The sequence below is a fragment of the Euleptes europaea genome, chromosome 6, assembly GCF_029931775.1.
Source record: "Euleptes europaea isolate rEulEur1 chromosome 6, rEulEur1.hap1, whole genome shotgun sequence".
NCBI lineage: Eukaryota > Metazoa > Chordata > Lepidosauria > Squamata > Sphaerodactylidae > Euleptes > Euleptes europaea.
Window position 1 is genome coordinate 71169917 of NC_079317.1, and position 10869 is coordinate 71180785.

Consider the following 10869-nt stretch of genomic DNA (forward strand, 5'->3'; position numbering starts at 1 on the left):
GAAATGTGCTCTGCTTGGAGCTACCCTTGAAGAGCGTTCAGAAGCTGCAGCTAGTGCATAATGCTGTGGCTAGACTGCTGGTTGGGGGCCAACTACCAGGAGTATGTGACCCTGATACTGCCGCAATTGCTAGGGTTGCCAGCCTCCAGGTGGTGGCTGGAGATGTCCCGCTATTACAACTAATCTCCAGCCAATAGAGATCAGTTCCCCTGGAGAAAATGGCCACTTTGGACTCTATGACATTCCAGTTCCTCCCTTTCCCAAACGCCGCCCTCCTCAGGCTCTGCCCCAAAAATCTCCAGGTATTTCCCAACCCAGAGCTGGCAACCCTGGCAATTGCACTGGCTACCGATTTGTTTCTGAGCCCAATTCAAGGTGTTTGTTTGTCCTTTAAAGCCCTACATGGATTGGGACCAAGGTATCTGAAGGACCATCTTCTCCTTTATCAGGGGTGTCAAACATAAGGCCCATGCACTAGATCCGGCCCCCTGAAAGCTCTTATCTGGCCCACGAGGCAGCCACCACCCCCCACTCTCAATCTGGGCTGACAAGGCATAGCCCGGCCCGACCAAGTGACATTTATGTCATATTTGGCCCTTGTAACAATTGAGTTCGACACCCCTGTTCTATATGTTCATGCCCTGGAATTAAGATCACAGGGAGAGGTCCTCATGAATGTCCCACCAATCCAAGAAGCTCTTCTTGTGGGACTTTTCAGCAGCAGCCCCAAAACTGAGGAATGAAATTAAGGAATGAAATCTCCAGGGAGGTATACCTGGCCCTCCCTCACTTTTGAGCTTCAGGAGGCAGCTGAAGACAGTTTTATTTAGGGCTGGATTTGACTAATTTAGTTTTTATTTATTGGCAGTCCTAACTAAGACTTTAAACGGTTGTCTTTTCTTTGTTTTATCTGTTTTATAACTGTTATTTTATTTACATTGTAAACTGCCTTGCCTGCCGCAAGGTAGAAAGGCATCTAATAAATGTTTTAAACAAACAGACAAAAAAATAAATAAACAAAACAGAGAAGGGAAAATGTAATCAAGCAGATCGTGTTGGTAAATTCCAGGAGGTAAAAATAAGGCCAAGGCCAATGGTGCAAAATAGGTTTAAAAATTTATTACTCTGAATAAAATTCCCTAGTCTGTAATTAAGAAATTTTAGGGAAGTCTATTGTTCATTTTCTTATTTAAATGGAATTTTAATACAAATTGATATTCAACTCTGCTAGAAAATCAAGGTCAAACAAAGAAACAGCTATCTTCTTGCCAAACACAGAGATAATAATTCCAAGCAAAACTTGATAGTTGTTTATGGTTCAATTATGAAATAATACAACTATAATAGATGCAGATGACACCTCAGTGTTACATACTATTAACAATAATACTTGTATATTGTATTGTATATGCACACTTCATTCCTATTAAAATTAATGTAACCTATTGAGGATATAATGGTAATGCGTTCGACTAATCAACACTTCAGTCTGCAGGTCACACTTCACTTGTGACCCAGAGTACTGTATAAATTTTTTTGAGTTGCAGAAACTATTTTAGAAACATGAGTAGAGACTGAACTGCCCATGGAAGACAGAGGCAGCAGTCGAAAGTCCACTTTGAGCAAGTCCTGAGAAGCAGACCGAGGGTCAAAAGAAGTAAGGCCCTGGGAGATCCATTAAATTTAAAAGATAAATTCCAGGTGTGTGGGCCCAGAGCAAAGCATTGTAGGGAAAAGAGGAAAGCTTAATCCTTCTACTCCTGCGTGATTTTTCCTGTTAAAAACTCTCCACCTTCCCAGGGCTCTTATGTGCCCTGGAAGAAACAAAGTTGGGCAAAAGACTGGTGCACATCTTTTCACCCCTCCAAATAGGGTTGCCAGTTCCCTCTATGCCACCGGTGGGAGATTTTTGGGGTGGAGCCTGCGGAGGGGGGGGTTTGGGGAGGGGCTTCAATTCCATAGAGTCTAATGGCCAAAGCGGCCATTTTCTCCAGGTGAACTGATCTCTATCGGCTGGAGATCAGTTGTAATAGCAGGAGATCGCCAGCTACTACCTGGAGGTTGACAACCCTACTATATTGACAAGTGATGGCTTCATTCGTGTTGGACAAAATGTCCACAATGAGTGAGTCTAGGCAAAGATGGACAAATGTTGACCTAAACCTTGGAGACCATGGACTCTATGGCATTAAAATCCTCCCCTCCCCAAACCCCACCCTCCTCGGGCTCTGCCCCAAAAACCTCCCGCTGGTGACGAAGAGGGACCTAGCAACCCTACAATATAGTCAAGTCATTTGATTGGGGATCTGGGCAGCTTAACAATAGTATTTATTCAGCCTATCCAAAATAAGTAGATAGCTAATGACTATGGGTTCTTTCCAGCAACAATTTCACTAGTTATTTGTGTAGGACACAAGTTGATCAGTCTACTTTGCAGCTTACTACTTATTAAAGGTTGGGTCTCTTTAAAAACAGCCCTAAGCTTGACACCATCAACAAAATAGCCATTAAATGGCCCCTTTGAAAAGTAAAATTTGTCGTCTTCTGTCTCATTGCCCAATAAAGGCAACATTCGTTCATTGAAAATGCATATGAGCTCTTTCAAGAGTCCTTCCTCTTTTCAGGAAATCTTCGAGACAACTTGTAATCTAAATAAGCACTGAAACAGGACCACAAAATGAATCGCATTAATATAATTATAACCACTAAAATCATCAGTGGGTTTGATCCCATATTTAAGCTAGAATAATGACATAACGAGGAAAAAAAGATACTACTATTACTATTACTCCGAGAGATCTAATTAGATAATGTAGTATTCAAGGTCGTGTGGCAAAGGCAGCCATTCCTGTAACATTCCAATCAAAGTGATCTCACTAGCATGTGAGAGAAGAGTCCAGCTGACAGATTTGGGACATCATGTAATGTACTATTTAGTCAAGAGGCCCATGCGCTATTCATAAAGAATTAACAACTCTTATATTGACAATGACAGTATTGTCAGAAGATCTTTGGAAGGGGAAAAGGGGGACCTCCATAAACTCCCTCTCTCACTCACTCACTCTCTGTGAAGTTGAACTTTTTTTTTCTCCTTCAGCTTCTTTTTTCCAGTGCTGATGTAATCTCCAAACATCTCCGGCAGCAGCTGCTTAGCGAAACCGGGCACCTTCTCCCTAGTCCTTTTCAGAAGCACACGCGGCACTTTCCAGCCCCCTCAAGACAATTGGGGCCTTTCTTTTGCCAATTAGCTATCACTTCAAGAGCCCCCACGCTGTCCAACGGGCTCTTAAGAACAGTCTTTGCAGGAAACAACACTGGAGGGGCTTTTTCTTTTCCTTTCCTAGACAAATTAAAAAAGGAAGAAGGGAGGGAGAGAAGGGGGGGGGGGAAGCGAATCAGAGCACAGAAGATTCCCAAAATGCACTGCTCATCAATTAGCACACTTCCACATGCAAAAGCACCCACGAGAGTCAATCTCATAGCTAGAAAGAGGCAGGGGGTGGAATTCTCACTTTGTCTTTGTGAGACAAGTTCGTTTCAGTGGGTATGTTAAGCAGGTTTCACAGAAAGGTCTGTTTGTTATAGCTAGGGTTGCCAACTTCCAGGTAATAGCTGGAGATCTCCCGCTATTACAACTGATCTCCAGAGTCATAGAGTCCAATTGCCAAAGCGGCCATTTTCTCCAGGTGAGCTGATCTCTATCGGCTGGAGATCCATTGTAATAGCAAAGAGACCTGCCAATACCTAGAGGTTACTCCAAATCTAACACAGATCAACCATACTTTTCCTAGCATGACTGTCTTTTCCAGTGACTCTTGCCTTCTCATAATGTGACCAAAATACGATAGCCTCAGTTTAGTCATTTTAGCTTCTAGGGTAAGTTCAGGCTTGATTTGATCTATAACCCACCGATTTTTATTTTTATTTTTTTTGGCAGTCCACGGTATCCGTAACACTCTCCTCCAACACCACATTTCAAAGGAATCTACTTTCTTCCTGTCAGCTTTCTTCATTGTCCAGCTTTCATACCCATACATTGTAATAGGGAATATGATGGCATGAATTAACTTAATCTTGGTGGCCAGTGACACATCCTTACACTTCAGAATCTTCTCTAGCTCTTTCATGGCTGCCCTTCCCAGTCTCAATCTCCTTCTGATTTCTTGGCTGCAGTCTCCCTTTTGGTTAATGATGGAGCCAAGGAATAGAACGTCTTCAACAATTTCAATTTCCTTATTGTCAACCTTAAAGTTGTGTAATTCTCCTGTAGTCATTACTTTTGTCTTCTTGACTACATACCATTTAAATGCATTCAGCAATGTTATCCTGAACCATTAACTGAAAAATGAAAATAATAGTCTCTTAATTGCGCAGATTATATTTGAGCAAGCTATAATCTTAAAATAACTACAATTTAGGTTACCTACGATCTACCACAAAGTATTAAACTTTTCAACACTAACTGTCAAAGCTTTTAGTTCACAAACTAAGGTGCACTGTATTCCTAACATTAAAGAAAGTATTATTAAAGATAAAGCTATGGAGCTATAAATTCATAATCTCCCAATTATTAGCCTATCACCCCAACATAACCATTTCACAGGCAATAAATAGAGTAATGATTATTGGGCTGACACAAAGGTTGTCTCCACAAAATATTAAACGAAAGAATAAGGAAATAAGATATTTAAACTTACTTACACATATTCAGGGAAGGTTCAACAGGCAGCTTCAGAGACCTAGTGTGGTTCTTTAGCTAAGTCAGACGTCTCAACATTTTGCATATGGATTAAAAAAACAGATGACCAATACTTATCTCTTCGCATCACAGATTTCCTCCACTTATCAAGCCGCAAAGGTAAAAGCATCTCATTTCAGTTTATTTACCCAAGGCCCCACAATTTCCTGCACAAAGAACTGAAAACAGCGCCATCTTTTAGAAGAGTCCTGTTAAAAGTCAAATCAAGGATTTTTTTATCTTTATCTTTAAAAGGACAAAATCTGAAATATTGACAAAGTCAACAACTGTTTCAAGACCTTGTGATTATATGTATGCTCCACGTTCTTTCAATGTTACATTATACCTAGAAGGACGAAAGCAAAACGGAAAAAAAACCGCATGCCTCTTGCTAGGTCTACAGGAATGATCACAAATGCACCAAGCAAACAATCAAGTGATGATTAAAATTTATTTTTAAAAAAATACACAGTGGTGTTCAGTTTAATACCATTTTCTGTTTAATTCAAATGTATATTGTATTGTACTTGTGGCAATGATGCTTCTCTTTGACTGAGCTGGCATGGTGGCATGAAGTGAAACAAGAATCTATAGGAGCTATAGTCCTGCAACTATGAAAGAAGGGGACGCTTCCAGTTTGGCTGGGTTTAAAACGTCTCATAGGGACATGCTGAGGAGTGGGAAGAGGTTCTGGGTAGGAGAGAAGTAGGAGACAATGGTCCCAGATGACTGAAGGTTTTTATTGGCTGCCCTCATTCAAATGAAAGATTTTTCCACTGGAGATTCAGGAGAAATGGTAATAGGGCTGCTATGTGAGTGGTTTTGGTGGACAATTGCCTGCCAATCCACCCAGCTGCTCCGGAGCGGCGATCATGCACGCAATGATGTCACTTCTGGTTTTATTTCTGGAAATGCTGCACCACTGTTATTCACTGTTTGAATAGGTTGATACTCGCACACAACTTATGCGGGAGCTCAGCATAAAAATCTAAGACAGTACCACCAGATGTTGGTGTAATTGGTAATATATACAACCTATTACATGCCTGGTCTGTTCTATATTGCCTGTACATGTAAATATATTTGTAATGTGTGTGCATGTTTTTATATGATTTAAATAGACCATTGAGGAAGGCCATATAGGCCGAAAAACGTTTGGCTTGTGGTGACAGACATCAACCTTAAGAAATGCCATTTTAAATCATTTTAATTCTTCTATAGCACTTCTAATAAATGATATAGTTTCATTATTTATATATACTTTTTTGCATCCCACCCAACCTTGGGTACCCAACTTCTGTTTTCCAGGTTGGGTTCTATTCCCCTCTTTTTTCTTCTGCTTCCGGAAGTAAAACCAGAAGTGACATCATTGCACCAGCAGTCTCCAAGCTCAAATCAGGAAGTATTTGAATCCCTGCCCCTTGAAATGCTCCTTTGTAACTGGCTGTGGTGAGAGAAAAGTCCCCCCAAAGCCCAATTGCCACATAAAAAAGCATTTTAAGAGCATTTTAAGAACAAAAACAAAAAACTAAGCTTTTGAAAGGAAGGGCGGGGGGAAGCTAAGCCTCATTTTAAAAAGCTTTCTTCTGCTCAGAAAGAACTCTGAGGAAGCAGGAAGCATTTGAATCCCCGCCCCTTGACATGCTGCTTTGTAATTGGCTGTCTGCTTACTGTGAGAGAAATCAAGCTTCCGTGTCCTGTGCTTTGCCTTATGCATGGGGATTTCAAGCAGGCTGAGCTCAGGGAAGAGGGAAGAATCAGGTTAATAGACAGACGAGAAGTCCCAGGATTTGTGAGGGCTGGCAGCAAGGACATCTCTAATGGAGGGAAAACTCATGCATAACTCCAAGGAACAACAGAGACAAGGGTGGGGGGTAAACTTGAGTGAAAGTACCCATGCATGAACAACTATATGCTATCACTGCTGCAGGGCAATTAAGTGGGGAGGGGGCTTAATCAGCACTATTTACCTGCAAGGCTACAAACTGGCTAGTATCCTTGGTTAGGGTGCAACTCACTGGCATCAGTCAGCACAAGCTGCTGGTATATTTGCACAAAATATGAACTGTCCATCCACTGCCTTTACTTGTTAGGTGAAAGTGAGAGAATGCTTTCCTTTCTTGGCTTGATCTCTCTGTCTGTCTCTCTAGTGCACCTAGCAATGAACCATATTGGTGGTGGTTGCAGATAGTAAATCGAGGTTCTTTTCAGCATCCCTATGCACATGGAAAGGAGGACAGGCAGGAAGGAAAGAAACACTCTGCTTGAAAAAGTTACTCTGTGACCTGTGAGAGCCGAAAACTGATATGTAACTTTGCTCAGGGTGACTGAGCAGCTAACCAGGAATGCTAGCAGGAAGGAGGAGGCATGTTCTGTGGTTTTGGGAAAACAGCATACCTGAATGACTTTCCCTCATTCTCCATGAGAACGTACAAAATATCTTAAAGAACATTGTAGTACCCACTTTTGATTGAGTTCAGCTGACCCTTGCTGACTTGGTTAAGAGCCTTGGAGTTTTACTGGACCCTATGCTATTACTGAAGGAGCAAGTTAAAGCAGCTGCAAAAAAGGCTTTTTCCAATACAGCCTAGTTCTGTTTTTAGATTTCTGATTGTATTGTATTGTTCCTATTGTATTGTTTATTGAATACCCCATCCTGTCGATTGTATTTACTCACTCTGTGTAATCCGCCTTGAGTCCTAGTGAGAAAGCCAGACTATAAATTATGCAAACAAACAAATAAATAAAAAATAAGAACAACTAGATGAAAAGTATTGTCTTACAGATGCAGGCAACTTTCTGATTGCAAGCTACTTAGTGTAAAGACATATTCAAAAATCAAGCATTCAGTGAATCTGTACTCCAATCCCAGTTTTATATGCTGACAGATGCCCTTTTGAAAGAATTAATAAGCAAAGATTTGTCCAAGCCAGACCACCTTTAATTGATCTTAGAGTCTGATGAGATGGGTCTCACAGTAAGATGATCCATTTGGGTTGTAAAGGAGCCAAAATCAGCATTTTGGAAAAAATCTCCCAACTATGGAACATTTTATTTTTCAAGAGAAAGAAACAACTGTTGCTGTGCATTTAAAACACAATTTTGTAAAAAGTACTTTGAAAAGGAAGGAAACAATCATCAGGCCATAATTTTAGCATGAATGTCGCCATGCTTTAACACCATACCAAACAAGGATTCTGTGGAAAAAAATAAGGGGATGACCTAATGATAGAAAGAAACATTGATTAAAGGAATACCCAGAAGGGAAAAGATATTACCAGCAATACATGGCTCCTTCTTAAGAGAGATGGGTGAGGGGAGATTCATGTGGGGAAATCACATGGATCCATTTATAAATTCCCCACCTCTCCTTATTTCAGTTCATCATCAACTTGTTTTTGATCAAGACAAGAAGGACATTGTGAATAGATCAAGGAAGACAATGCTGAAATTCCATCCTTTGCACCCCACATACCACTGGATACAGAAAACTGAATTCCAAAGAAACAAAATAAGTGTCACATTTCTTACTCTAGGGTTAAATACATACGCACATTGCATGAATTTGCACTGCAGTATTCATATTGCAAACAGAAACAAGAGAATCCTTGTATACAAGCTTGTTTTCTGTTTGGCTTCTGATTTTTGAACTAAACCACCTCATTTAGCATTTCATTATGCTGAATGTTAAAAACTTTCCCCATGAGTGAATAGGTGCAACTTTTTTGGTAGATGCACTGGAGCAGTAGGGCAGACTCACCATGTTGTGAGCAAAATGGTTTCAAGTTATCATATGACATTAAGGTGGAGCCCCAGGGTTCTTTGTTCATACACCAGTAGGGCTTCCCAAGACTCAGCTCCTGGAGGGTTAATCCTGGCACTAAAAATACTGGCAACAATTAAGACTGTTGGCCACAACCACAAAGCTACAGCAGAAACAATGGATGTGCATGACCTGGATGACAGTAAAAGAGATGGCGCCATGAAGAGTATATATGCAACCCAATGGCCATGAAGAGTATATATGCAACCCATCAGCCTCAAGCAAGTTGTCTTAGCAAGCAACAAGATCACAACTCACTTGGATTATTTTAACATCCCCTATATGAAGATGCCTTTCATAAGTCCTCAGAAATGACAACTGATTCATAATAGGGTTGCTGGTTGAGTCACAAAACTGTTATGATCTGCTGCATTTATGCTTAGTTGGTTTCCAGGCTAAATTCAAAATGGTGATTTTTATCTTTAAAGCCAAATGGTTCTGTGAACAGTATACCTCAAAGACCACCAGCAGTCCCCATTCCATGTGTCCCTGTCACTGGAGATACAGCAAGTGATGCCACCGGACATGATCTTTTTAGTGGTGGTATCAAAGTTGTTACATTTCCTTTCCTGTGAAACTTGTCCCCTCTGCACTCTTGCTTAGAATGAATTTGGCACCAGATAGACTCTATAAGGCTAATTTAATTGTTAATTTTTTCACAAAGCTGAGTGTTATAATGCAATTTTAGGAATGGGTGCATCTACGTGCAACACATGAAGCATAATCCTAAACATGTTTCCCCAGATGTAAATTCTATTTAGTTACAAGTGAGTGTAAGAAATATTTATAAATGTGCATTTTTCCTTTAATGGAGAAGTCAGCATATGATTGGTTTTGCTTCTTTTAGTTATAATTGTAATGGCTTCTGTTGATACTTGTCTGGATGAGTCAGTTATAAAGATTGTTTCTGCAATCAGTTTTTGGATGCTATACAGGTTTTCCAACCTCCAGGTATTAGCTGGAGATTTCCTGCTATTACAACTGATCTCCAGCCGATAGAGTTGTAATAACAGGAGATCTCCAGCTAGTACCTGGAGATTGGGTAAACTAGAGTTAGCCTGCTGTCAGTAAATTAGCAAACATAGACCAGCAAATTAAAGTTGCATGTAAGTAAATTATATAACATGAGTCACAAGGTAATCTTCAATCATCAAATATATATTAAAGCATATATATTCTCATATAGTCCGAGTGCACTTACAATCCTTGTGCACTTCTATCAAACAACGGATAACATACACCGTATCAAAAGCAGTTCCTGTGCACTTTCAACTATGTGCTCCGTATGCATTCCATGAGTCAAGCTTTTAAAGTTTGGCTTGATTTGCATATTTGAGCCACGGCCAATGGTGAGCTTCCTGGGCTTGGGCATGGGAAACCCCATCTCAGCTTCAAATCATCACTCATCTCTTAAACTCACTGGGTGTTCTTGAGCAAGTACAGTGATTTTCAGCCAACATATCATCCATGGACACTGAACTTACATGGGGGAAGCAGCATTGTAGTGGGAAGCTCTTTCCTCAGTTTAACGTATATTCATTTGAAGATGTGTATAGGAATACCAGGGTTGCTGTGCAGAGGAAGGCACTGGCAAACCACCTCTGTTAGTCTCTTGCCATGAAAACCCCCCAAAAGGGAGTCGCCATAAGTCGGCTGCGACTTGATGGCACTTTACACACACAAAAGGTATTTACATAGAGCTGTTCTCACCCATCAGCAACACTGCTTTTCAGGGTTCCTGGTTTCACATTTGACCACCAGGATGCTAGGGCTGCCAGGTCCCTCTTCGCCATCGGCAGGAGGTTTTTTGGGCGGAGCCTGAGGAGGGCAGGGTTTGGGGAGGGACTTCAATGCCATAGAGTCCAATTGCCAAAGCGGCCATTTTCTCCAGGTGAAGTGATCGGCTGGAGATCAGATGTAATAGCCGGAGACCCCAGCTAGTATCTGGAGGTTGGCAACCCTACCCCACCCCTTTGTATGTTCAGTCTCCACAGATCTGCTATTTCAAAAGGGCCATGAATATATCCGCCTAACCTACCTTGCAGGTGTGCTGTAAAGATAAAGCACCATTCTGATCAATGTGGAGGGAGGGGGGAATTGATGCAGAAGGGTTTGTGTAGGAAAGCCTACTTTTAGAGGCTTGATGGCTATCTGTCAGCAATGCTGATTCTATAACCTTAGGCAGATCATGAGAGGGAGGGCACCTTCTGGGCATGAAGTATGGGTCACTAGGGGTGTGGGGGGAAGTAGTTCAGAATTTCCTGCATTGTGCAGGGGGTTGGACTAGATGACCCTGGTGGCCCCTTCC

The 10869-nt window shown here is 41.2% G+C and overlaps 1 protein-coding gene across 1 annotated transcript; it reads right to left on the reverse strand.

Moving 5' to 3' along the window:
- Nucleotides 1-2601: 2601 nt before the first annotated feature.
- Nucleotides 2602-10631, reverse strand: SMIM38 (small integral membrane protein 38). Its single transcript, XM_056851924.1, has 2 exons — nt 10600-10631; nt 2602-2740 (listed from the first exon to the last, which is right to left on the reverse strand). Exons 1-2 carry the CDS (start codon nt 10629-10631, stop codon nt 2602-2604), a joined length of 171 nt encoding a protein of 56 aa, XP_056707902.1.
- Between the last annotated feature and the right edge of the window lie 238 nt (nt 10632-10869).